At 46.6% G+C, this 27,233-nt stretch overlaps 1 protein-coding gene across 3 annotated transcripts in view; it reads left to right on the top strand.

Annotated features, from left to right (window-relative positions):
* GGT1 (gamma-glutamyltransferase 1) overlaps positions 1 to 27,233 on the top strand; it is a 60,778-nt gene extending 33,545 nt beyond the window's left edge. For 2 of the 3 annotated variants that reach the window (XM_019539147.1, XM_019539145.1), the window contains exons 2-13: positions 9,523 to 9,687; positions 10,476 to 10,603; positions 10,847 to 10,936; positions 11,982 to 12,174; positions 13,177 to 13,334; positions 16,296 to 16,445; positions 17,099 to 17,235; positions 18,020 to 18,207; positions 19,498 to 19,625; positions 20,743 to 20,855; positions 23,796 to 23,909; positions 26,356 to 27,233. In XM_019539147.1, the coding sequence (XP_019394692.1) occupies positions 9,527 to 9,687; positions 10,476 to 10,603; positions 10,847 to 10,936; positions 11,982 to 12,174; positions 13,177 to 13,334; positions 16,296 to 16,445; positions 17,099 to 17,235; positions 18,020 to 18,207; positions 19,498 to 19,625; positions 20,743 to 20,855; positions 23,796 to 23,909; positions 26,356 to 26,499 (1,704 nt within the window). In that variant the 5' untranslated portion in view covers positions 9,523 to 9,526 and the 3' untranslated portion in view covers positions 26,500 to 27,233. Of the gene's footprint in view, positions 1 to 7,213; positions 7,362 to 9,522; positions 9,688 to 10,475; positions 10,604 to 10,846; positions 10,937 to 11,981; positions 12,175 to 13,176; positions 13,335 to 16,295; positions 16,446 to 17,098; positions 17,236 to 18,019; positions 18,208 to 19,497; positions 19,626 to 20,742; positions 20,856 to 23,795; positions 23,910 to 26,355 lie in introns of those variants that run through there. The other variant, XM_019539146.1, reaches the window with a different exon arrangement.

Here is a 27,233-nt window from a genome sequence, read left to right as displayed (position 1 = left end):
AACTTAATTTGGTTATTTACCCAGCCTCTTAATTTGGTCTGTTTACCAAAACTGGAAATCCCAAGGGCCCTGCAGTTGGGAACTATGACCTGACGCCAATGCTAAAGAGTCCCTTATCTGGGTATACTGTACATATCTTCAATTTCCCCGCCTGTGTGTCTGCTGGCTTCAGACCTGGGCCTTGAAGGATACTTTGGTACAAACAGGCTTTAAGAAATCTGTTAACCCTTGCCATTGCCCAGGACCATTATTCTAATGCATATCTAATTTACCTACAAGCCAGTTCCCAAAAGCAAACCTTTAGATAACATTTTCTAGCCGTCAGTGCTGAGCTAGTAGGTAATTACGGCCATGTGGGTACCTAAAATTACCATAACTCTCATCCTTTCAATCTGAACTGAGTCAAAGAGACTTAGTATGGGAAGTTTTAGTCCTGTACTGTTGAGCTCTCAATCTCTAGGACTATTGATGCAGCACCTTTCAGAAGCACTAAAGAAATGTTAAGATGTGGGTTCTTGATTCTTCAGCCAGTCAGTGACTACTTATGTATTCCTCTGAGACTGGCTGGGCCATTTATCTCAATGATCAAGGCTACACAACATCAAAAACACTGGAATGCATCACAGAGCTTTTAAGGTAAGTGGTTCTTGCTAGCAATAAGTGGATATGTGTGCATTTAGAAGGGAACTCTCTGTTTTAAAAAAAAAAAAAAAAAAAGGCATGAAAGGACTGCAGCAAACAGGATTTGCATGGAAGCGCATGAGCTGATAGATTTGCAAGCACTTGCAAGAGCTAAAAGTAACAGAGGGCACCCTCAGTAAAGAATTACCTGGTGCTTGCAGGTGTCAAACGCTGTAGACTTTCTCTAAGATGAGTAACTGGAATAGAGTTGGCTGCTTCTGAGACTGAGAGGTCTGACTCTTATTAAAAGCTGATTTTATTTATTTATTTATTTTTAATATATATATATACTTTTTAAAATAAAATATTTTTATGACTCAAATGTAATTTATTTAAATTGGTTTTAAATACCAAAGAACCTTCTATAGTGATTTTTGTTTTAATATAAATACATTTGATGTGCTGTTTTGGACATTAAAATCTAGTTAGAAAGCCAGGGTACTTTATAGACTGACTTAATCAGAGATGCATAAGTTTTTGTAAGCAGTGGCTTACATCATCAGATGTTATTTCATCAAATTGTTAGCATCTCATTTTTTTTCTTTTGAAGAATCCTTTTGATTTGACAGTTGGAAATCCAAATAAGAATTCATTTTGAAGCACCCCCTCTAAACTGTTCATTTTATCCTTCAATGTCATTTTGGGAAATAGAAACTTTGTTTTCTCATTTCCAGTCTTGCATATTGGTGGTCCTTAACTAGAAATCATCAGGGAGCATAGTGTAAAAGGTAGATTTTTCTATGCTTACCTTGCAATAGTGTTCTCTATGCACTATCCACATGAAAACCAATTGTGACTTACTGCTTCTGGCAGCATTGTAGCCAGTTATCTCGCATGTTGTTCAAACTGAATTCTTTGGTTCTAGTCGATTATATTTCAAGATAAGCAGGTGATAGGCTACCTCTGGACTTTGTTACACTCTATGCCCTATTTATGGAGGGCATATCTTTACTTCACTGAAGGCCATCCCTCCTTTTAGTATGGATGCAAAGATATTGGCTCCTTACTAATGAGCAGGAGCCGACTGCCCAGGAAGAGAGGAAGCAGATTTAGCTTTCTGGTGCTTGGGCTTGGTTACACATGGGAAGTGCATGTTGGCCAAATTGAAGATGTAAGGAGAAGTGCCACAAGATCTACCCCAAAGACCAGTATTTGGTTAAGAAGCCCACTGGGGAAGGGACTGTGCTTTCCTATTTGGTAGCACAGTACAGCCACATGACAGAAGCCCTTTTTGTGCTACTATCTCAAAAGTAAATTTTAAGATTGGTTGGGGATTAAGCTGTCCCTTTTAACATATTATTGGTTGCAAAGCAGGGTTGCTCTGTCCCACACATTGACTTGTTCAGACAGCTAAGTCCCATTTACCTGGGAGAATATTAAGGAAAGAATGGTTAGTAAAGCGAATGTTTCTCATTTGTGTTACTTGACTGCCTTGAGAAAGGGGGGGTGTCTTTTTGGTTGGGTTATTGTGTCTTTGTGCTTCTGATTTATGGGATACTTCTGTCTGCACAAATATTTAGATATGGGTATGTTTGTAGTAAAGCCATAGCTACTTATGACTTTAAGGCTACAGGCTCAATAAAAAGCCAGTTCTCTGTCTAAAAGGTAATACGCACATATTACCTGGAGGAAAGAGAATATCCATTAACTGCTCACAATATTGGCCTTCGACAGACTTGAATCGCACATGTTCTTACTAGTTCCTTACAAGTCCCTTATTGGTGTGGGGTCACTAGTTTTTGTGTGACTATCAAAGAATCCAAAGTACATACTTCAAGGAATCTGTTTCCTCTGTTGGAGACAGTGTCACTGTTGAAATGACGTGACTGAAGGCTTGGTCTGTAGATCTGACATGAGTTGTTTCTGCCAGAGCTAAAGGACCATACTCCTAGCTCAGAAGCAGTAGTAAGGACAAACCACTAGGCTTATTCTAGCCACCAGGTAGGGGAAAAGACCACCAGGAGTTAGCAAGGGTTACACAAAGATAAACCTTAACAAACCTCCCAAAATAGGTATAAAAACAAAGACTGAAAAGGTTGTTGTGAGGTTCAAACAGTCTGGAATGTTTTCTGCTCAGAGTAGGGGACACCTGAAATCATCTGAGATTGGCATTGTGCTTTTCTTTTATATTCTGCATGTTTTTGTCCTGCGGTCTTTAATGCTAGAAGACATCCTGTGGAGTGAATCACTACAGATAATGAGCTGCCCAGAGGTTGATGGATCCAGATATTATCCCCACAAAGAAAGAGGCTGCTGGCCCTTGCCCTGACTATAATTGAAGGGCTTGGGTGAATGCCTGATTAGAGCCCCTGTATCCCATGATTTAAACGGTGACTAATTAGGTACAATTATAAACTCCTAGAGATAAAGGGCTGCAAGGATGAGGAATCCTTTGTTTCCTCTATTAAATGGAGTCAAAGTGTGCTCACTATGAGAATGAAGAACAAGGAAATGATGGGTTATTTAATTTAGCACTTAACTGCCTTTGTATCGAAGCTACCTGTAGAGGAGAATGAAATAACTAGTATTCCATCAATTCCTACAGCCTGTTGCTCTGTTGGAAAAAGAAGTAACAAGTATTAATATAGGGTGAGGAAAGTCACTGTCAACCACAAGTGAAGGGATTAAAAAACCCTAATCTAACTGGTAGGCTAAGATCTGGTACTGTTTGGATTAAGATGGAATAGAGCTGAACTTTTCTGAAAGCTCCACTGTCATCTCTGGAGGTTAGACTTGCAGATGTGTGTGTCAGTTTTTAAGCTAATCCTTAAGCATTGGCTGCTGGGCCCTCTGGAAGAAATGGGTTTGCAAAAATAAATCCTGTGGCATGTTTGAAGGATGGGGATTTGTGAACATTGGGCTCTTTTTGGTGGTGGTGGGGGGGGTGTGAAACTAAAATGAGGTGGTTGAAGCTTTGGGCAAAGCTGGCCCATGAGAAACGTATTCAGTCCTAACCATAGCACTGCCCATTGCCATGGTTGGGATTTCCCTCTAAGCTGCAACACCCGCTTTTATTGACAGTCTGCAGTAGCCCAGTAGAGGATGCTCTGCCGCCTTGGGTGTACACAGAGATGGATCCAGAGGGGGTGCTGTGGTGTGGTCATACCCCCACTTTCAGACCAGGTTGGGGGAACAACAGCCAGAGATACCTATAGTTTGGGCACTTAAAAAGTAAAATCCCCACCCCTCTTGGCATCCCCTCCCTTGCCCTGCCTCTGCCATTCACTGCTGTCACTGTCCCTGGCTGATCTGAGGCCAGGGGGAGCCCTAGAGCTTTCTGTACTTACAGCTCTGAGCCTGCCTGCTGCCTCTGCTGTCCTGGCCACTCCTGCCCTGCTCCATCCAGGGCTGTGGGGAGGTTAGACAGGCAGCCAGTTTTGTTTTGGAGACAGCAGCAGTGGCAGGCAGAATCCCCCTCCCTGAGCCTGCTCCCAAGCTGGCAGGGAGCACCTGGAGGACTGGGTAGGGAGGAGAAACCTGCCTGTGACTGCCACCACTGTCCCTGGCTGAGCCCAGCCCTTGTGCAGACTGGCTAGAGCAGGGCAGGAGCAGCTCTGGAGTTTCCACCACCTCCAGGGCAGTTGTATATAGCAGGGACATCCATGGTGCTGGGCAAAACTATGGGGGAGGGGTTTGGAGGGGAGGGGATGTGCTGCTGAGCACAGAAGGGAAGGGAGAAGGTACTGAGGGGGCATGGGGTTCTTACCTGCTCCAGGGACTCAGAGTCCCTGGCTGCGGTTCCCATGGGACAGGTTGCCCGCCCTGTGGCAGGGGGAGTCTTGGAGTGGGGGGTATAGTCGCTGTTCCTGCTCCTAGATGCACAAAGGATGACGTGACACCTTAAGTTGCATGCATTTACATAGAGGCCCTGCTGGTGCCCTGAAGGAAATACTAAATTCTTAAAATGTTTAGCTCTGTGGAGCAGAGGAGTGCATGAATCCATCTGGATTCCTCTCCCTTCTGGAAGTCTCAGCGTGTAGTGACCTATCCCCTGGCACAGAGAGGGCTGGCTACAGCTCTTGTCAGAGCTCTTCATTGTTCCCTCTGCTTGGCCAGAAGAGAGCATCGTGGGATGCTTCCTTTCTCTACAGTGCTCCCAGCATTTTGGACACAGATGCTAAGGACCTGAACTTGGATCCTCTGCTGACATTAATTAGGCTGCTACTCTGAGATGTTTCTAATTCACAAGCTATGGCATGTTTGAGCAAGGCTGTGAAGGCTGCATCACAGACTAATGCAACTTATTCAAGTTGCTCATCCAGGCAAACTCTGGATTACTTGTTCTTCTCCTGTTACCTCCCCATGGACTAAGACAGAATGCCAACCCAGGTTTTGAATTTCCTGGATGGTGTCAGACCCAAACATCAGTGAGAAGTAACTGTATTGCCTTTAATTGCTTTATAGCCCCTCTGTCTCCAAGTCTCCCTGCTGCTGAGCTATGGTATCTGACTGAAATACTAACAGCATTTCCAAAGAGCTGGATACAGGAAGAGGGTCAAGAGGTTAAAACCAATTGTAAAAGACAATATGCTAGAGAGTCTGAGTGCTGGCTGCTTCCGAGATGGGCACACAGCAGTGGTACTTGATGGCCATCGTAATAAATCTTTGCAGAATGGAGCTCAGTTCAGAAGGAGCACACTAGGCTGTTTGCACAATGTTGCTGTCCCTACCATGAGGCCATATGGACAGGTAAGTACAGAATGAGTGGCCATAACAGTGGATGGGACTTGAAGCATTTTTGACAGTCTGTACAAAGCAAAGAAAACCTTTCTGCTCCTTTCTTGTCTGGGTAGAAACCATGTGGGACATAGCTGCAGATATGAAGGCTGTCCTGTGTATCTGAGGGATGGTTTCCTGTAGTGGCTGGGCCCAAACAAGCAAAGCACCCTAGATGGAGCTTACATAGCCTAAGGAAGGGGCCTGTTTTTCCCGACCTGCAGAACTCTTTCCAGTCTTGGTTTCACTCATGAGTGCCTCTGCCCCCTGTAACTTGCTCCTCTCTGCCATCCTCTGTCTCTCTTCGGCTGCCAACTTTTTCTCTTTGCACTCTTCCTTGGAACGATTCTTTTCTCACAGCCTCGTTTTTATCACAATGGCTTCCATTTCTCCTGGATGTCAGTCCATGTCTATTCAGCACCCTGTTCCTCCCTTCCACGTGCTTGTGTGTACTGTACCTGCTCCCCCAGGATTCTCTTGCTAGATCATATTAGTCAATAAAAGAAGATGACCATTTGGATCCCATCATACCTTCCCTACATGGGCAAGACCCTCGTGTCAGAACATACCAGGCACTCGCTTGTGAACTGAATTCGAGGCAGTAGGTAGGGTGCTGGAATGGGTTTGACAGTAATGCTTCATAATAGAGCTCAACTGAGTCCGACAGACCCAGACCTGAGAGGAGTGTTGGGAAGCACAGTCGCCAGCAAGTTCTCCTAGGTACACAGGCAAGGCATTGCCCCGTCATCCATGTCTCTCTCTCCAAATCTGCTCCCCTAGGAGTACTAGCAATGGAGGGGTCATTTCTTGGTTTTATTCCTCCTTCCTCTTGAGGTGGCTGTCTATAGAGGGACTGACTGTACCCAACCCATGTGTATTAGATTTTTTACTCCCTGTGCAGTCACACGGCAGCTGGGTGTAATCTGGTTATTTTACGGTTTGGGGAAGATGCATATTGATTTGGTATTTGCATGGCTTGCATTAACTGTGAGAAGTATTAAAGAAGTCCCTTTAAAAAACCTAATATAAAACACTCTTACCTGTTGTGAGTGCGATTTTTTTTTTTTTTTTTTCTGCCCATCAAAGTCTGTCTGATCAGGATAGGTAAGTCTTATCCTGTGTCTTGCTGTTTACTGAACCCAGGGGTACTGCTACATCAGACCTGCCTTGCCCACGCTTCCCCTGCCCCCAAACCAAAAGCTTATGGGTTAAAGTTCCCGTATCTGGGCCAGCAAATGTACTGGTGCTGATGCTGTGAGATTAGTAACACTGTCCTTCAGATGACACAAATTACTTTCTGCCTTGGGTGCAGATAAAGATCCCCTGGTGTTTCCTACGAAGCTGGGAGGTTGCTGCCAGAGCTGTAGCTGAACACTCCCTGCCAATAAACAAAACTGTCTTTAAAATCCAAGCCTGTGTGGGAGCTATTGTTGGAGAAATAATGGCTGCTCTGTTTCCCTGTATTATAGTCTCTGCACTAGAAACATGCCTCTAATTTTTAAATCAAGCTCTGAACCTAGAAAGAGAAGCTTCCTCCATTCACCATTAACTGCCTGAAGTTAAAATTCATGGGCATAACTGTGCATGCAGTAGATTAAAGTCTGGTAATGAGCTGTGTTACCCAAAGATGGAAAATTCTCAGCACAGCAAATGGGATTAACAGAATAATTGCTACCGGGAGATACAGGGCTTGGGGAGCAGACTTTGAATGATGGGGGCGTGTTCAGCTAACTCCTCCCCTGATGGGACAACCCAAACACTCTGGTTTGATCTAGCTGGTCTGGCCTGTAGCCTTCAGCAACCTCCAGCTCTCTGGTCCTGCATAAGCCCTCTGCCACAGGGCAGCGAAAGCCAACGTGACCTTGCACCTTGAGGCTGATCAACTGCCGTGGAGGGGTTGGTCCCTTCGCCCTGCAGACACAATGCCTCTGACCAGCGTCTCTCTGTATGCAGCAGATGATCTGGTAAGGTAATGGGTATCTTAGCTCTTGCACAAAGTAGACTACATGTATTTAATCTAACTAATCCATGCAGTTCAGGACAGAAGAATCAAACACCCAAAGACAATACACCAGAAGTAATACTTGCCAGGGTTTCTGGTAAAGCAGGGTCCTGACTGGGATAAGGAAATGGGTCCTGTGGCAGCTGTGAAATGTAGCCACCTTCCCAGTTGTGCTGCATGCAGCGGTGATAAGCCCTGGGTAGCTGAAGGAGTCTCTTGCTACCACTGATTTCTGCAGGGCTCGATTGTGAAGTGCAGTGCTCATCTCTGGGGTGATGTCCTGGGCGTGGGTGCACTGTGACGCCTAAAGGTGCAGTTTGCAGAGAGGTGGGACAAGGGAGTCATACTCTGCACTGGGGAACATAGAAAAGCAGCCAGAGCAGGCAGCTGCCTTTGCCTGTGGAAAGTGAGTTGGGAGGGATACTCTGTGCACACACTGAGGGAGTAGGTGGTGCCTATAATGGTGGGTTGCTTCTGGAACAGTCTAGTGGGACAACATTGCTCATTGTCTAGAGAGAAAATGTATGTTGTGCAGGTCTGACTGACCAGTGACCTTGCACAGAGCGGGTGCAGCTGCTGGTGGTCTGGGACACTTTAATTCTTCCACACATGACAGCATTTGGGTGCAGGTGAAGTGTAATCCTACCCTGGAATTTCTCCACTTTTTTTTTTTTTTCCAGAATTCAAAGCCTTCTGGTTTCTCCCCAGGAATTATTGACAGAAACTTGCAGCTTGAATTTCTACTTACTCAAACTCTGTACCGGGGGCTTCCCCAGCTCTCTCTCTGAGAAAATTACAGGTGCCTCTTCTCTCTGAAATGACATGCCCTTTATAAGATGTGTCAAATAGATTCCATCCTAGGTGACAGCTTTGTTAATAATTCTGTCTAGGTCTTCTGCCTAGAACAGCAACACTTCTTCAAAGCTATATCTGCTGGGTTAAAAGCTTAGGGACAGCTTAAAAGAGTTCAAAGAGCCTCCAAGACTCCTTCTAGTGCTTATCAACTGGGGAGATAACTGTATTAGTATAAAAAACAGTGCTTGTGTGGGGTGGGGAGTTATGTGGAGAGAGTAGGCCTGTTTTCAAAGGAGAAGTCTGCACTAACTCAAAAAAAAAAAAAAAAGTGAAATTCCTGAACTGCCTATTGAAATCAGTGTTCAGCCTGAAAGAGGCTCTATGGATATAACTAAGCATGATAATAATGTCAGCACAAGAGATCTTAATAAAAATCTAGGTGAGTGAATATTTGGACTTGCTCCCAATTTGATAGGTCCTATTTCCTAATTCAGTGATTTAGTGAACTTCCAGGCAACTATTTCTGAAGTTCCATGGAAACCTGGCTTAAAAACAAGGATGGGGAGAGGGAGGGTTTGAAAAGAATTAGATGTGCAGATTTCCCATATGGGTGAGCAAAGGCAAAGAGCAATTTTGCAGTTGCTCCCAGGCAAACTTGAATTTGAAAGCACAGTTCAATTCTCTAAAGGTTCGTGAAAAGCAACAAGCTATAGTAAAACTACCCTTCTCAGGTAATTATGAGCATTTTTGGATCAAATTGTGCGTTAGTGGATGAAGGGCACACAAGTTATAATAGATTTGGAGTTTGGCAAAACGTTTGAAACATCCCATCAAAGTTAATTGGAGAGAATCCACTCATGGACAGTCTGGACTCTTATTCTTGCAATATTGGTACTAAATAGGAATGCATTTTTCCTATCGAGAAGTGGCTTTCTCTGTGCTAAGTAAGGTAGGGATGATTAAAGTCACAGAAGACAACAGGAAGACAAATTGAGTAGGGTACTCAACTGCCCACTGGGCCTTCTGAAGAATCTCCCCCCTGGATAATCAACCCCTTGCCTTTGCAAATGGATAGGCCTTGTCTCTAGTTTCTCTGTATGGAATGGTCTCCTTGCTCTCCCATCGTATCCATTCACGGTATCCCTACTGCAACAGAGTAATTCTTTTGAAGGGGGGGCATCAGAAACCGGAGTTTGAATTTAGATAAAAAGAAACTAATTTTCACTTCATCTGAAAACAGGTTGCTGGATCCATCCTCTTGGGTATTATGTTCAGCAGTTGCCTAGAGGCAGATGGGAGAATCACCAAGTGCCTTTCTGTCTCCACAGAAAGATGAAGAAGCGCAATGTAGTGGTTGGAGTCCTGATTTTGCTCCTGCTGAGCCTGGCCCTTTTCTTGGGGCTGTTCTTTGGGCTGCGCCCTGCACAAGATGGATATCTTTATAGGAGGGCAGCTGTGGCCACAGATGCTGGGAATTGCTCGATAATTGGAAGGTATCTGTCCTTGTTCTATTCATTGCATTCGCTTATCACCTATAACAAAATGGAGGACCCAAGCTTCTGTGGCTCAAGAACTGTCCTGACAGCCTTTTGCCAGAGCGGCATACAAACCAGTCTCTGATCATTCCTGAGGATTAAGCTGGACGATGTGAAGGCTTGGGGATGCCTTGCTCCATACTGGACAAAAATGTTGCTGGCAGTCTAAGGGTGCTCACAGCTGGTGGAGATTCTAGTCACAGAGATCATGTAAATGGTTGAAAGAAACGTTCCCACTGTTTTTAAAATGCATTTATTGCACTGCAATCAAAGCCTGGACAGCGGGGCTAAGATTTTCTTAAGGGGGAACATGGAGGAGGAAGGGAATCACGTGGCTAGTTCTCATTTAAAACTAATACGAATTGGGCATCTAAAACCCACGAAGCAATTCTGAGTAGCTCAGCACGATTTTCAGACTGGTCTGAGTTCAGGTCTATTCAGCTCACATCACCGGGGAAGCTGCTTAAATAATTAAAAGGCATCTCCCTTCAGATGAGAGCAAATCAAGAAATAGACGTTTCTGTGAGGGGATATGCGGTTTGTCTGCAGGCTTCTTTGGGAAGCCACATCAGATTGGATATCCTCTTCCTTGTAGAAAATACAAAGACAGTTACTCTAGGCTGCTTCCTGCCTATACTGAAGCAGTCAAACCCAGGAAGGAGAGCGTGTGCTGGGGACAATGGTGATGAATGAGGTGGCTGCTGGGCTGTCATTAAACTTGAATTTTCTTCCTTTCTGCTGTACAGGGATATCCTTCAGCAAGGAGGATCTGCAGTGGATGCTGCCATTGCAGCTCTGCTCTGTGTGGGCCTTATGAATGCTCACAGCATGGGAATAGGAGGGGGTGTCTTCCTCACAATCTACAGTGCTACAGGTAAAGTGGGTGGTAATGAGCGGTGGGAGTCACTGGTGTGTCTGGAGCAAACCTAGGAATGAGACTGTATCTCGGTGTTGGTAGATACCAACTTTGTACCCTGCTTGTGTAAGTGGGGTATGCTCAGGCTACAAACCCAACCAAAGAGTTTGTTCTGGATGCTTTTGGCTCCCAAGATTGTGCTGAGTAGAGTAAAGCAAAGCCAGCATGCTGTTTAATGTCCACTCTACCTTGTCTTTCAAGGGAAAGTTGAAATCATTAATGCAAGAGAGGTGGCTCCAAAGGGTGCCTCCCAGGACATGTTTGGGAACAACACGGAGCTCTCCCTTAAAGGTAAGGAAATGCCAGATGGAGCTGCCTCAAATTCCAGTCAGTGGAGGCTTGAGCTGTTGAAGTATCTGACTTCAAAGCACTTCTGCTTATTCTAGTCTCAATGCTGGGCTTGTCAGGCAGGTGGGATTCCTGCCCCAGCGTCCCCTGATATCCCCATCACCTCGCATTTGTTGTTGTTGGGTATTTCCTTTTGATTAGAAGTCACGAGGTAATGTCCCCTCATAACTTCAGCAGCCCTTGTTGTCTCACTCCTGCAACTGATAATGTAGATCAATCCTGAACTTCAAGAAAACTTGGCAAGGCAAAGTCTGACCCTTCTATAACACATTTGCTACTTTTCCTCCCCACCCCCAGCTGGCAGAAAAGTGTCTGTGCTGTTGCTCCTGCTAGCATTTGTGTTAATACAAGAGCTATAATTGACAGCCTTATTAATGGTGGCTTCATTTGGTAACCTAGAAGCCCAGAAAAGCAGATCACTATTAAAAAAAAAATATCGTGAAACAACTAACCCAGTGACTCCCAGGATGCTTTTGAGGCACAGAAGAAAGCAAATTCCTGTTGTTGGTGCACTCAGGTGTGTTCTGCTTCTAGTACCACCTCCCTCTTGCACTTCCCTTTCCCCACTTCTCCCCCCCACCCAGCACATGGTGCCAGGTAGCTGCATGAATGTTTTCAGTTCAGGTCTGGCAAGACAATGCCCTGTACTATGAAGTTCCTCTTCTTTGTGGGCTGAAAGCCATAAGCAGCTTAATCAGTTCAGCTATGCTGGGCAGCTCTGTTCCATAATCTGAAGCCCTGAACTGGCTTTATCAGATAAATACTTCAGGAGGTTGGCAAACATACTGGGTGTGAAGACACCAAAACCAACGCGTCAAACCATGCTGCTGTATGAATAGGCTGAACTGTTTACGCAGGCTACACCCATATAGTAGCAAAGTCCTCCTTCAGTACAGAAGCTATTTAGGAAATCAGTGTACTGAACCCTGCTGTCCTTATTCTTTTGTGTATTACACAAGTAGCCTGAAATCTTCCCTGTCTGTTCTAGGAGGATTGTCCATTGCAGTCCCAGGAGAAATCCGAGGCTATGAAATGGCTCATACACGGCATGGCAGATTAGCATGGAAGAGCCTGTTTCTGCCCAGCATCAAGTTGGCAAGAGAAGGGTTTCCCATTGGGAAAGGCCTCGCAGGAGCCATCAAATCAAGGAAAGAGAAGATTGAAAGCAACCCTTCCCTGTGGTAGGTAACACAGAGAAGGCCAGGCATACAGAGAACTTGAAGCAGTTGCATCATACCTCAAGAGTTGCACCATAGCTAGTCTTTGTACTTGCGTGAAATTGAGGACTTTCCCAGGGATGATCTTGGGCCTCCCACACCTGCTAGTTGTTAATAATGTCAGTATCTTGGTGCCAGTGAGATTTGTTTGTTTTGAGTAGCACCTGAGATGGAAGACTATTCTGAATTTCTGGGTCCTACAGGGAGCAAATTGCTTGCATTTATCTGAACGGTGGGACTGAGTGTTTGTGAAGGAGAGTTAGAAGCTACTAAACAGACAGTAAATCTGTAGGATTCATTTGTCATGTGCCGAAGCCACAGCCTTTCTTCCTCCTTCTTTAGGTGTAGTGGATGAGTGTGGCCTGCTTTGGGGAGTCTGCAGAGGTGCATTCCCTTCTGCCAATTGTTAGGCCATGGAAAGTTGGCTCCTCTTTTGCCAAGGGTCTGAGGGCTTTTTGGAGTGATGCTGGTGCATCCAGTTCTTCTGGGCCAAGGAGGTGAAGGTGTGCCCCTCTCAAACTCGCAGTGGCTCTGCACAGCCCTGATGGAGAATTCTCAGTTCCATAGTTTTGCTCCCTGAAGATACTGCCAGGAGCAGATCACTCGGTCTGAGCTTCCTTCCCAGCACCCTGCTTTTCTCTTGCATCTTCCATCCAGCAGGCTTGTGTGCCTCAAACTCCCTGGTGAGAGATGGAAGGGGAGGAGTATTTGCACACCATTTACAAAGGGCTTTGACATCTGTGGATCAGAAATGTGTCTGTAACTGCAGTTTGGATGGGCAGCAGCCTCTGTGCTTTGGAGTTAGAGCATGTATCTCTGTTGCTTAAATTCAAGGACCTAAGGTGGCTGCTACAGCAGTTGCTCTGTCACCAAAGTTACCATTTGTGTTCCCTGGGAAGCTGTCAGGCTGACGTACTGTAGGTTGAATGCTATGGGCAGAGCTGACTCTCCTCTTTTCCCCACCAGTGAAGTGTTCTGCAGAGAAGGAAAAATCCTACAGGAGGGGGAAGTCATCAAGATGCCCAAGCTAGCAAACACCTATGAGACTTTAGCTAATGAGGGACCCAATGCCTTTTACACAGGAAGCCTGGCACAGCAAATTGTCACTGACATCAAGAATGCAGGTAGGAAACCACACACAGTGTGCAGTGTCAAAATTATCAGCCCTTTGGACTCCTGCAAGGCAAGTGGCAGAAACCTAGCATGATAGAGCTTGTACTGCAGCAAAGACTAATTTTCAAGGAAAACTACTTGTGATAACCAAAGAAGTGAGAGCCCATTATCAGCTGGCTGACCAATAAATGAACTCCAGAGGTTGATAGTGGCAGGACTGCTCCCCAGTGTGGTGAATATAAGTATTTATTAATGAAGATGAGTCAAGTACTAAACGCACATGTTCAGGAAACATTTCTGTCTCTATGGCTGGCCCTTTCCCCAGTGCTGAAGCATGATGCCTGCTCATGCAGGGCAGGCAGCAATGCAGGCTGCAGTGACCAGGACCTGGGCCCCATGCCAGGCAAGTAGGATGTGGGAGGGGGTGAAGGAGGGGCACCCATGGGAGGAGTGGGTCCCCTGCCCGCCCCCTGGCCCAGCCCCACATTGCTTCCTCCACCAGCGCAGCATCCCTGCACTTGCCAGCAGTAGCAGTGACCGTTGGGGCTGCTTGGGGCCTCCTGGTGCAGCCCTCCCCTCCCCCTGCACAGCATGGGGCAGTGGGGCTTGGACCTGGCCGCCTGGCACCCATGCTGCCGCCACTGCATCATGTGGCTGAGGCCTTGCTCAGCAGGGTGCTGCACGGCACACTGTGCTTTAAGGCAGCTTGGGGCTGTGACCCAGGTCTCCATGCCTCTTGCTATATGTATAGTGGTCTTTTGTTCTACTTGTGGAAGAACATGGATTTTGGGGTATTTTAAAAAGTGATTTCTGGGGATGCTGCTTCAGCAGTCCATCTGGCACAAGGGGTAGTGTCCCCAGAAACCAAGTGGCTGGGCCTCAGAACCTCCTGAGGGCATGTAGCCCTGCTGTAGAGCTGTTGGCCAGGGCAGATCCGGGAGGAGCTAGACAGGGTTATTTTGACCCAAGTGGCACAACTTGCACCACAGCAAAATGCATGTCCAGGCATGTGCCCTGAAGCAAAAAGTCCCAGCTCAAATTTGTGTCACTTCTATTTGAGCTGCTGCAAGCGCATGTGCCTGCATGTGTGGATGTGCCCTAGGAGCTAGACCAGGGGTCAGCAACCCCTGGCACACCACTGCCAGCCTGGCTTCTCCCAGCAGGCAGCTAGGGAGTTGCAAGCCCTGCTGCAAGCAGAGCAGGCTCCATGGTTGGCAGCAGCTACCCAGAGCCTGGACCAGTTACAGTCAGAAGGCTGCAAACGTCTGCTCTGGGCTCCGGCATTAGCTCCATACTGGTGGGTGCACACACACCTCAGAGCAGACGGTGGGGGAGCAACCTGAGACAGCGCAACCCTGGCTTCTCCCCTGCTGCCAGCACAGAGCTGATGACTGGGCTCTGGAGCCTGAAGCAGCTGTTTATAGCCAGCCTGGGCTCTGGGCAGCTGCAGTAGGCAGTGGACAGGCTGCAAACAGCTGCACCAGGCTCCACAGCCCCAGCATCAGCTCCATGCTGGCGGCAACTGTGTGCGCACCTCAGAGTACACAGCCGGAGGACTGTTCTGCCTCGGGCCCTATCCCCACCATATGCTCCGAGGTGCGCATGCACCCACCAGTATGGAGCTTATGCCAGAGCCTGGAGCAGCAGTTTGCAGCCTCCCAGCTGCAGCCAGCCCAGGCTCTGGTAGCTGCTACCAACCATGGAGCCCAGGCTGCTTGCAGCAGGCTCCCACTCACCCCAAGCCCAGCTCCCCACCAGGATGAAGCTGGCACTGCCGCTTGCCCGGAGCACCACACCTTTTGCAGGCTTAGCTGTGCGGGGTGGGTGGGTAGTTGGGCTGATGGCAGGCTCCAGGCCAGGGCCTTGGCCAGTTGTGCTGCAGCCTGTGGGCTGGCTTCCTGGGGAAGCATGGGCTCTGGGAGGACCAGGGCACTGTTGGGTTGGACTTTGTCCAGTGGCCCAGGAGCCGGCCCCGTATGCCTGCACATCTGGTTCTGTGTGTGTACACGTGTCTGGTTCTGGGTGTGTTCTGGTTCTCTATTTGTGCACATGGCTTTCTGTGTGCATACATGTATGTCTGGTTCTCTCTCTGCTCTCCTTTTTCTTTCTCTTGTCTTTTTTTCTCTCTCATTGCAACATGCTCAACAAAAAAGGAATACACAACAACAAAGGCAACATTTATGATTATTAAATATACTAATATGCAGTGCATCCTGCCATGTAGCCCCCCAGCCCTCATTTTATTTTTCTGGCATGCCAGCACTCCGGCACCTTCCAAAGTAGACATTGTGGTTTTTTCAGCACTGCAGCCAAAAAAACGTTGCCTACCCCTGACCTAGACCTACCAGGGCACATGAAAGGTGGATTATCTATTGTGACGTACAGCCTCTGGCACTGGCCTACAAAGCACTTGATCTAGGACCCTATAAGGTAAATTATGTTCTGCGTGTCTGTGGTGCCTGGACTCCATTTATAGATGGCAACATAAGCTTGTTCTCCACTAGTGTACTGTTTAGCTGTTCAGTGTTCACTACGGCATTTACACGTCTCTTGGGCTGGACTTCATATAGCGCTTTGACCTTGTGTCTGCCTTAAGAAAAACAGTTCCTTTCTCTGGTTCTAAATGCTCTGGCTCTTACTTTTTGTGGTAACTCCCTTTTTACTATTATGGGCTAGGAGAAACCCTTCTGATTTTAAGGTCCGGGATCTCAGCTCTCCCTGATGGATACTAACCTGACTAGAGTTTTGGGTACCACCATGCTGGGCCCGTGTGGCCACGTGATGCAGGGTATTCAGTTCAGAGTCCAAAGGGCTCCATTTTTGCAAGCTCTCTTTGCTCTGTGCTTCATTCTTGGCACCCTAAGTCCACTGCACTTCCACCATCAGAAGCCATAACAAGGACATAGGCTCTTGCTGGCCTTGGCTACTGTGTAAAGCCATGGACAACCTCAAACAGTGTTTTTCTGTTCTAGGGGGCATTGTTACAATGGAAGACCTGAGGGATTATCGTGCCATCCTAACTGAAAATCCTACGCAGATCCAAATTGGGGAGTTCAATCTGTACACGCCCAGCGCTCCATTGAGTGGTCCAGTGCTAGCTCTCATCCTAAACATTCTGGAAGGTAAGAGCCAAGCCTCGGTGAGCAATGTGTTGGACACAGGAGTGGGCATAGAATTTGCAGAACCAGCTCCTGTTCCAGCTGTGCTGGAAGAAGCAGGTAAATGGCAGCAGCACTCTGCATCAGAGCTGGTTCTTAAGTAGCCAGCATATACATTGGGTATGGCAGATCTGGGAATCATTCCTTCGATTCCATAAACTCAGAGATACAGCTGCAGGGTGTGAAAGCTCAGGCTTGGATGAAAAGACTTTTCTGAGAAGCATTCTTCCATTATTTGCCTATAGGGAAGCTAATGAGATTAACCTATACGTGACATTCTTGAATACTGTTTTTCCCCCTGCAATCATTATGTGAAGCACCTCGGATCACTTTAACACAGTAGAAAAACCATAGCCTTTTTTTCAGTGCTGCTGACAATACTTTTTGCATTGTCAGCTTCCTTTTTTTGCCTTCATAAGGCAGAACAGAAATGGTGAAAAGTCCAAACAGAAAAAAAAATTGCAAAACCAGAAACAGCCACAAAGGGGCTTTGACCATATTAACATCTTCAGTTGAATAGCTTTCAAGCTGACCATGTTTTGCACCCAGTCCCTGGTAGTTACCGCAAGGCCATGTGCTTTCAGATGTGCTCACATTGTCTTTTCTCCTGTTACCAGGATTTAACTTCTCTGGTGACAGTGTCAAAACCATGGAGAAAAAGGGTCTGACTTACCATCGCATTGTGGAGGCCTTTCGTTTTGCATATGCCAAGAGGACTTTACTGGGGGACCCAGAATTTGTCAACATCAAGGAGGTAATGGTCAGCAAGTTCTTTCTGCTTGTCTAATGTAGTGTCAAAGTTGAATGGAGATTGGCGTGTAGCCTGTGAGCACAGGATCCCAAATAGAGGCAAGGATGCTTCACTGCCACTTGTTGCTAGCAAGCATTGTACTGCAGCTCTGACTCCAAGTGTAAAGTCTTATGTTACAACTGATCAATGGTTGCACTGTCAGAGGTAGAATCAGGAGGTGCCCCTACCAGGGGTATGGCTTTAACGTCCCAATAGAATTTACAAATATAAAAAAGAGAAAGGGACTATGTGGTTCTTACACAGCGCAGGAAGTGTTCAAAGATCTCTGCCCAGGTTCACATGATAACCCTGCAGCATCCCAGTGATGTGGAAGTAGCACCATGACAGAAAATGGAAATACAAGTAAAAGAAGAGGCAGAGGCCATACAGTGGGTCAGAGCAGAAGCTAGAATGTCTGCTTCTTCTGACTCCTAGCTGTGTGGGTTCCAGAAGAATGAACAAAAACTTCTAAAAGGAGGTGATAAGAGCACAGGCCCAGGTGCTACTTAGAGATGCCAGCACTCCCAGTAATCTTTTCTGTAACACTCAAAATGCTGGCATAGCTCAATGGGTTCTTCTTTCTGTAAGAAGCAAAGACCCCAGGGTGTTGAACAAAGGAAAGTCGGTAGCCTCCTTGCTGGACTCTGCCAGCTTTTCAGCATCTGGTGTGACTCTTTCTTGTTGGATTCTACACCTTTAATCACTCAAACTAATTAGTAACACTGGGTTTCACTCCTTTTTCCAACAGGTGATCAGCAACATGACATCTGAATTCTTTGCAGATAGTCTACGGAGGAAAATCACTGACAACATGACCCATACAGTTGACTACTATGAGCCAGAGTACTACACTCCAGATAATGCCGGTACATCCCACCTCTCCATTGTGGCCGATGATGGCAGTGCTGTGTCCGCCACCAGCACCATCAACCAATAGTATGAGCTCAGATGTTACTTCCATGTAGGCCTCTGCCATCTTCATAGTGGTTCTGTGGTTGGTATAAACATCACTGGACTGGTATCTCCATAGTGGGTTAGTAGTTAGCACTCTTTACTGGGTCTTAGGTTCTTATAAATGGCATGGGACTACTGTCCTTAGTAGAACTTGGTGTTATACAAATGTTATGGGAGTGGATGAATTTGTGTTATAGCTTCTGTGCTCTTCTTGAGTCAAATCCATAGGAATCTTTGTGCTGAGAGTGCTTCACAGCTCAGGCCTGTCACAGAGTCTCATGCTTAGCAGGACCCAGGATATGTAGTGTAGGAGCCTCCTATTATAATTCAAGCCCACCCTGGTTTTATTTTGCAGTGACTATTCCAACCCCTTCTTCCCTCAGTCTCAGCATCAGAGTCCTCTGTAGCACTAAGATGCATCTTCCCCAGTGCTACATCGACTGCCACTCTGTGCTTTCCTGTCTCCCTGTTGTCTTGTCTTGTGGAAACCAGGATGCAAGGAGCTGTGTTCCCACAGCTGTCCTCATTGTTATCAGAATGCTGAGTACTGCATTGTCCTAACTGGTATGTGCCTAGTGAGAGCTTGTTCTGACCAGACTGAGACCAGGAGGTGCTTTTCTTCCTTCTGCTTAATGTGACTCTTTCCTGATGTACATCTAAGGAGATTTAAAATCTGCCCTATGGAAACGACTCTAATTTTGGGTAATGGTGCCACTGAATACATTGGGTATAAAACACTGGCCACTTATAAAGGGAACTCTCTTCTTCAGCTAGCTAATCATCAATGTTAGTGAAAGCAATGTGCAGTGAGCTTTTGGTGAAACACTGTCTCCTCTGATTTAAGATCAGTCTGGATCAGCTTGTGCCTCAGTCTGGATCAGCTTGTGCCTCAGGCTCTCCCCATGATGGGATGAACTGGAACCCCAGTGCCTCTAGCTTTATAGTCACCAGGAAAGTTTTCCATCTGGAGTTCACATTCTGGCATGTTTGGACTGGGTCTGCCCCCTGACTAGGCATGGTGACATGGGACAAGATTCTCTGCTGCCCTCATACCGTGCTGTTCTCAGTGTAAAGTCCATGTAAACACAGGGTGAAAGTCAGGGTGGGGAACTGGTTCCTTTCCTTGGACCCTGGGGCTAGTTTAGGCCTACCTGTTAACCTTGGAGCTCTCAAAACACAGGCCTATTCCTTTCTGGCTTATGCAGTCTGTGGTTCACCTGAAGTTTGGGACTTTGCATCTGATGAGCCTTCTTGACTGTTTGTCTTGTTTAGCTTTGGCTCGGACGTCCGATCCAATGTGAGTGGAATCATATTTAATGATGAGATGGACGACTTCAGCTCACCTTTCATTGTTAATGGATTTGGAGTTCCTCCCTCTACTGCAAACTTCATTGAACCAGGTAGCTCAAAAATTCCCTTCCTGTATCTGGTATTGGGGTTACCTTTTGCACACTAATAGCTGACTACAACCCAGAGGGCATTATCTCTGCTTTCCTAGGCTAAGTGAGACACAGGCCTGGAGGCCTCCAACGTTTCTGTTATAGGTGAGAAACCACTCGGTTATGCCCTTTGTATCCCTGGATGCAGTTGCTATGATCTGTGTATTTTTTCACCTTCTGGTTACAAGCTTTTGAAGCCTGAAGGAAAATGTCTTTGACGTGCTTGTTCCCTGCTGCCTCATGCCCTCGCAGACGAACTTCAATCATTCCAAGTGAAAGGCGTCAGAGCTGCAGGAAGCCTTTGACATCACAAATCAGGCAGACTGGGAGATAGCATAAGACTACTGAAGATGCTCAGCTCTGCACATTAAAGCCCAGGCTGGCAGTGTTCCAGAAGTGATGGGTGCTGGTGCTTTGTATCACTGCTGAAATGCCTTGTCTCAATGTTTTCTGCCTTCCCCCCGGTGCCTTTGGAATGTATAACAGCTCAAACATATTTGCTGTCCCTTGCTCACCTTAAAGGCGGGTCTGCTCCTCCCTTTGCTAGCCTTGGGTCTGTTTCTTTGTCAGTAACATGGACTCTGAGAAGTGCACTGCCTGCCTGTAAAACACCTCATCAATGATCACGGAGTATGATGAGAGGACCTTATACTAGTAAAGGGAGCCACCCCCATCAAATCCAAGTCTGCAGAGGTTCCCATTCAAATGTGGAAGTGATCAAGGACTTGATACATTGGGCTGGGTCCTGAAACTTAGCAGTGCCCTCCAGTGTATGCATACATGGAACTAACTGAAAGGCAGACTCATTCCCCACGTGTCAAGGGCATGTTCACTTCCTCCCCTTCCGCTATATCAAGGGGAAGGAGGTTCAGAAGATGAGCCTTGGGCACTTGTGTACTGAACCAGTATAGATCTCATAGACATTAGGGCTGGAAGGGACCTCAGAAGATCGAGTCCAGCCCCCTGCTCACTGGCTGGCAGGTCCACAGCTTCATAGAGTTCAACACTAATGGGGCTAATGAGTTAAGAGCGTGGTAGAGGTCAGAAACACAAATTCATATTGGTGTTCTCTTCCCAGGTAAACGTCCCCTGTCTTCCATGTGCCCATCAATACTAGTGGATAAAACAAATAAAGTGAAGATGGTGGTTGGTGCTTCTGGAGGGACAAAAATAACCACAGCAACAGCACTGGTATGTCATGCCATGGGATGAGAGGGCAGAGGGAGATAGCTGAGAGGCTGGCCAAGGTGGGGCAGCAGACTGATTTATACAACAAAGACCACACACAAGGTCACTGCATAGAGTCTGGCAGTTTGACTTTTTTTTTTACCGGGAAGGCTGAACCTGATGGACTTGCTTTGAGACCTGAGGCTAGAAGTGTCCATTGTGACCTAATCTAACCTTCTTCACCCAGTTATTTCTAAATCAAGACCAGATATGCTTATTCAGCTCTAGCTTGTATTTTCAAATGACATCTAATGAGTTTGTGATGGAGAACAATGCCCCTTACTGAGTTCTTCCAGTTGTTAATCATCCTTTACTGTTAACCTTTGCACATTTTATTTCTGGTACGAATGTACCTAGTGTCAGCTTTTATCCATAAAACCCTGTTACATCTTCTGCTAGGTTAGAGCCAAGTACTATCCAAACTCTTCAGCTGATGAAGCCATCTCTTAACATCCCCTTGGATAGCTAAGTAGATCCATCTTCTTGAATTTCACTGAGGCATGCTTTTGAAATCTCAGATCATTTCTGTCACTTCTTCTGAACACTTTCCAGCTATCAACCTGCTTTTCAAGTTGGATATAATTATAGTAATGCTGGAACACAAGGGTAATATTAATCTTCTAATCCCTCTTGATATTCCTCTCCTTTACATAGCCTAGGCTTTTCTTCCTCTCTTGCCCTAGTGCACTAAGGGCTTACTTTCAGCTAGGAATCCTGTCCTTGTAAATGTTCCTATATTCCAGGATATACTGTCTTCAGTCTTGTGTGACTTGCATGTGCTTGGTTCCATTCTTGTCACAGGAGCAGCTAGCCATGATGTAACATGATAGCTAGGGAGTGAGGTATCAGCTTCTAGTTTCAACTCTTATTGACTGACTCTTTGTGGGTGCATTAAATAATTTTCCCCTCAGTATCCCCATATCTGAAATCAAGACAAGGCTCGCTTATCTTTGCAAGTCTATAGATGAAAGTAGTAGTGCATAAAATGGTGATCATTGAAGCTTCATTTGTACTCAACCTTAGTATGGTACCTCCTAGCTGAATCATTCTGCCATGCTCTGAGATCTGGGCATGCCCAAATCCTGATATACTCATGCATACTTTGTACTAAATTCTGTAATCAAGCAAGACACTATGTACAGATACAGGCAACATGAAAGAGTTGCATTATATCTGTGATACCTGAAAATCAAGATGCTTCTCCTAACTGCCACTGAAAATAAGATGGCTTCCCCACAAACCCCAAAAGTTGGCAATAAAAACCCTTCATTATACAAATATAGAGTGTGTCCCTATTGTGTAAGTGCTCTTGCTGAGGGATCTCTCTCTCTTTTTTTTTTTTTTTCTTCAGGACACTTAATGGTTATGATCACTCTGTGTTATTCAGTGACAAAGTAAGGTGCATGTGCTGCATTGACAGTGTACACTCTTATGATTATAAAGAATAACTCATTTCTTCAAAGTGGTATTTTAAAAGTGCTGCTTGAAGGCATCTGCTTATGTACTGCTTTAGATCTAATGCCCCTGGAAAGTGTCATGCATCATCTGTAGTTGCCTCCTTTAGACTGTGTGCAAAAGAGCTTGTGTGTCAGTAACACTCATCCATCCTCGGGGACAAAATCTCATTTGGGGTTGGGATCACACTATCCCAAGCTTCTGTGTTGTGCCCTAATTCCATGAACTGCTTTGGGGCACTGATCCAAGTGCACTACAAAGACTGGACCAGCAGAGGCTGCTGTTGAGCTTCATTCTTTCATATCACTGTGGAGCTTCCAGTGAGCACATCATCCAGTGGCCTTAGACTACAAAGTTCCTTACTTAACAGATGTGTTTTCTGGAAGCCTTGTCATCTGCATGGGACCTGTTTCTCTGGACACTTTTTTTCTCACCTGCTTGCCTAGGTGTGACTTATGGCATGAGGTCAGACACTGAAACCTCTAAATTTCAAGTTTTACTTCAGTCTTCTGGGAAAATGATGATGTCCCTTGGCTATAGTGACTTGCAGAGCCAGAGTCACAAAGCAGACTACTGCCCCTCTTGTTCACCACTTCCTGTGATAGTCGCTCACCACCCCACCTTCCTCCTTTTGGCTCTGCTGAGATAAGGAGGGGGTGACTGTTTGCAGACAGACAACTGCACAACTCAGTTAGCAGCTGTGAATGCCCCAGGCTCTGGGCATTTCCGGATTCAGGGGGCTCGCTCCTGGTGAGAGGGAGGAGCTCAGCTGAGCAATTGAGATCTAGGTTTAGGCTTTGACCTCTGCCCTTAACATTTGAGCTGTGCTTGGCTGAGGCCAGTGCCAGGCTAAGATCTGAAGAGAGCCTGGTGCTTGCTGCTGTTGCCACTTGCTGCTATTCTCCCACCCACTGCACTTCTGCTGTTGTGGCCTAACCCCTTCCTACTTCCATGTTCCTCCTCTACACAAGGCACCCAGCTGAATTTTGCACAGGCTTTCGCAAGCTTGAGCTAACTTTATGCAAAGCATTTCTAAACACAGGCCTGCAGCCAAGGGCTAGCTGAAGTACCAGTGAGGGCTTTGGGGACAAGGAGGCTTGTACAAGCTGTCTCTTGTTCTTGGGTCCCTCTTTCTTTGGACTGTTCCCACTTGCCAGTAGCCCCAAGTGCCAATTTAAGTAGAAGGGGGTGAGCCAGGCCTGAGGAAATTTTGGCTTATACTGGTTACAGGACAAGGGTCTGTGTAGAGGGTGCTACGTGGCTCTAGAGCCATGGATGAAGTCATTCTCCTCAGCCTGGTTAAACCAGATCTAAGGTCCTGTTGTGCAGGCAGGGACGTACAGAGCTGACATCCACAGGCTCCGACTCACTGTCACTGAAATGACACCAGCACTAGAGTTCCCTGGAGACGGCCACACACTGACACCTGCGGCTTTCTGCCTCCTCCAGGCAATCATCAATGCCCTCTGGTTTGGTTATGATGTTAAGAAGGCTGTGGAAGAGCCGCGAGTTCATGACCAGCTGTTTCCCAACGTCACTGAACTGGAAGATCAAGTGGAAGAGGTCGGTCAGTTTGGCCTGAGGGAGGGTGGGCAGGGGTGCAGTGACTGGCTCTGTTTTCTATCTCGCTGGGGAAATGCTCTTGCTATGTCCCACTGTGCAAAATGTTTATCGCTTCAAGGATTTCCTAAGGTCAGATCTTTTATTGGACCAACTATGTAGTTGGGAGTAAGATAGACAAGCTTTCAAACGCAAGACATCCTTCCTCAGGATAGGAAGCCAGGCACAGCAAGAGGGGAGAGGCTGAGAGAAATTCTCAGGTGTAGCAGACACACACATCTGAGAATTTCTTTCAGCCCCTCCTCTGCTGTGTTTTACTTGCTGTGCCTGAGGAAGATTGTCTTGCATTGGAAATCTTGTCTAACTTTATCCCAACTCCATAGTCCAGTGAGAGCTGTCACCCTGAGAAACGCTCGCCTCTCATGTAATTTCTGGGCCATTGTGGCCACATCACTCTTGCATTTAATGTGGCTTTAAGAATAGAGCAGGGCAAAACTCTGGCTGTGGCTAAAGCCAAGAGGTCAGAGTTTCCTGTCCTGTCAGTGCCAGCCATGTGGGTTTGCACTTGATGAAAGCTGCCACCAGAGGCCCTTGCATGAAGTGAGATTTGTCTTCCTGCTGGTGCCCCTGCTTGTGGATGGGCTCTGGCTGCAGCAGGTTACTTGGCTCACTGGAGCAGCCTGGCTTTGCCAACAGACTGGTTTCCTGTGCAACTCTGACCTTTTCCATGTCTTACGTTGAGGGAACGAAATCCTGGATAAAGGAGAACATTCAGAGCACCCCCTCCCTCCCCTCAACTTTTGCTCTTACCTGGGGATGGCTAAAGGGACCCTTTTAGTTGCTGCCTTGTCAAATTTCATTAGTGCTTGTACCGCAACTGGTCTTGAGGCCACAACTGCAGTATGGTGGAATTGTCTTATGGGCAAGAGGCTTCTGAATTGGTCAGATTTTGCCTGGGGTTGGCAGGTTTTGCCACGTGGAGCTGGGCTGAGGCAAATGTGAAACATTTCCAGTTTGTGCCAGGAGTGAGCTAGGTTTTGTTACTGTCTGCTGAGTTTTGAAGCAGATTTTCCTGGATCCTTGCCTTGGTTGGGCAGATTTGGCAGCTCTTCGCCACACGTATGGTCTGGTAGCTGGCTGGCTCCACTGAATTTTGCCACCCTACTGGGTTTCCACAAGCAGCTGGCTTTTTCCTGTTTTATGCCTTTGCCACATGCTGTTGTGCTTTCCACATGCAGCTGCATTTTGATTTGTTTCACCAGATTTCCCTGCACCATGTGCTGAGTTCCTGGGCTTTGTGGTGCTCTGCCAAGTTTGTGTTGCCCTGTGATGGGCAGTTTTACCACTGTGCCTGGCAGGATTTTTACAGCATGACACCCCTCCACCCAAAAAAAAATTAAAAAAATAAATTGTACTTGGATTTGTCTCCTCTGCTAGATCTCTCTCTTGTGCTGGTTTCAGGTGCTTGCTGAATCACTGAATTTCAGTGGGTGCGAATACATTCTGCTGGATTTTGCTGCATCCTGGTTTTGCTGTCTTGGATTTATGCTGGCCTGTTCTGTGCTTGGCCGGGTGTTACCATTCTCTGAGACTTTGCTGCCATGCGTTCAGGCTGTTTTGTGCCGATCTCTGCCAGGTTCCATTTTGGCTTCTCCAGGTTTTCCTGACTTGCGCTGCACTTAGCCCTGTCTTCCTGTGCTGTGCTGGGTTTTGCCAAAGCCTGCTTTTCCTTTCCAAGATTTCTCCTGGCCTGTGCTGTGCTTAGTGGTCTTCTGCTGTGCTCTACTGGATTTTGCTGCCTGATGGTGGATTTTGGTGGATTCTGTTTTTACTTTATTCCCCCCAGCTTGCGCCCATGCTCTCCTGTGCTCTCCCATGCTTGGCTGGATTCTGGTGGACTTTACTGGAGTTTTCTTGACCTGCCTTGCACTTTGTTGGATTTTACTACACTTGTTTCTGGTGATTGGAGGGTTTTGCCACACTTTTTTGTTTTTGCTTTTTGGTGCCTTTTTAAAAATTTTGTCCCAAGTTATCACCATTTTTCCAGGCTTTCTTTCTTGGCTTTGTTTGATTTATGCTAGTCTGTACCACACTTTGCCATGTTGAACTGTACAGTTGCTGGCTATTGCCATGTCCTGCCATGTTTTGCTTGTGCAACTGTTGCCTCACTCTCCTACTTTTGGCTTTGGTTTTCCCAATTGATTGATTTACTGGTTTGAATGATTTGATTTCTGTCCCACCTACTGCAACCCTTCCACCTCAGCAAAAAAGTGGAGCTTGCTGTTGTAAGGGAAAGAATAGTGACCTGTGTAAGAGAAGATGGGCTGGGAGTAGCCCTCAAACCCCAGGCAAGGCCACACACCTGTTGCAGTGTGTGCACAATGTAACCTGGATGTGCCCGCATCATATGCATCTCTTGCTGCGTGCTGACTGTGTATCTGCCTTTCAGGGCATTGAGATGGAACTAAGGAACAGGAAACACGATATCAAGCGAGGTAACACCGGGGCTGTCGTCCAAGCAATTCTGAGGACTGGTGATGGCTGGGCTGCTGCATCTGATTCCCGGAAAGGTGGTTTCCCTGCTGGCTACTGACCTGGCTTGAGTTTGCTCTGGGAACCTGCTTCTTCATCAGTCTACTGATTTAAACACAAGAGGAGGAATGGGCAGATATAGTTGAATGCTGCAACTCAGGGACTCATACAGGAAAGAGGAGGAACTTGCCTATGGTTCTCTTACTGGATCCTGGCTTGGTGGCCTCCTTGCCCATTACTGAAGTGCCTTACAGCAGACCACGACCCTTGAGGGGAATGCCTTTGTGCCAGAAGATATAGCATCTGCCTAAAAGGAGTCTGATCTTTCTTCCTTACCCCAACTTCCTTTCATACTCATTGAGCAGACCCTTCCTGCACAGCACATTTGTAGGCCTGACTCCTTACAGCTGCAGACGGCATTCGTTCATCTTTCACGTTTTACCCAGCCTTTCCTCCAGCAGCAATGAAGCTCCTAGCAGAAAAGCATAATGGAATTTGAATGGGACTCTAGGTATTGGCCACTTGCTGAAGACATCTGGCTGAAGGGCAGGGGGAGGAGTTCAAGAAGTGTAGTGTGGTAATCCTTTTCCACAAAGATCACCGCTGTTTGTTATAATAGAGTATCTCTTTGGTTCTCAATGCCAGAGCTTGTTCTTCAGGCTGAGTGGGTAGCTGAGGAAGTGGTTTTTCATGTCTTGTTTGTTTTTATATTTCTGTTCAAAGTGTTTTAAAGGGAAGAAAGCAGCTATGTATTTTTCAGCATACATAAAATAAAGGCCTATGGAGTCTCACGTT

This window comes from Crocodylus porosus, unplaced genomic scaffold (assembly GCF_001723895.1).
Source record: "Crocodylus porosus isolate Cpor-Errol unplaced genomic scaffold, CroPor_comp1, whole genome shotgun sequence".
NCBI lineage: Eukaryota > Metazoa > Chordata > Crocodylia > Crocodylidae > Crocodylus > Crocodylus porosus.
This window is presented reverse-complemented; position numbering and strand designations above follow the sequence as displayed.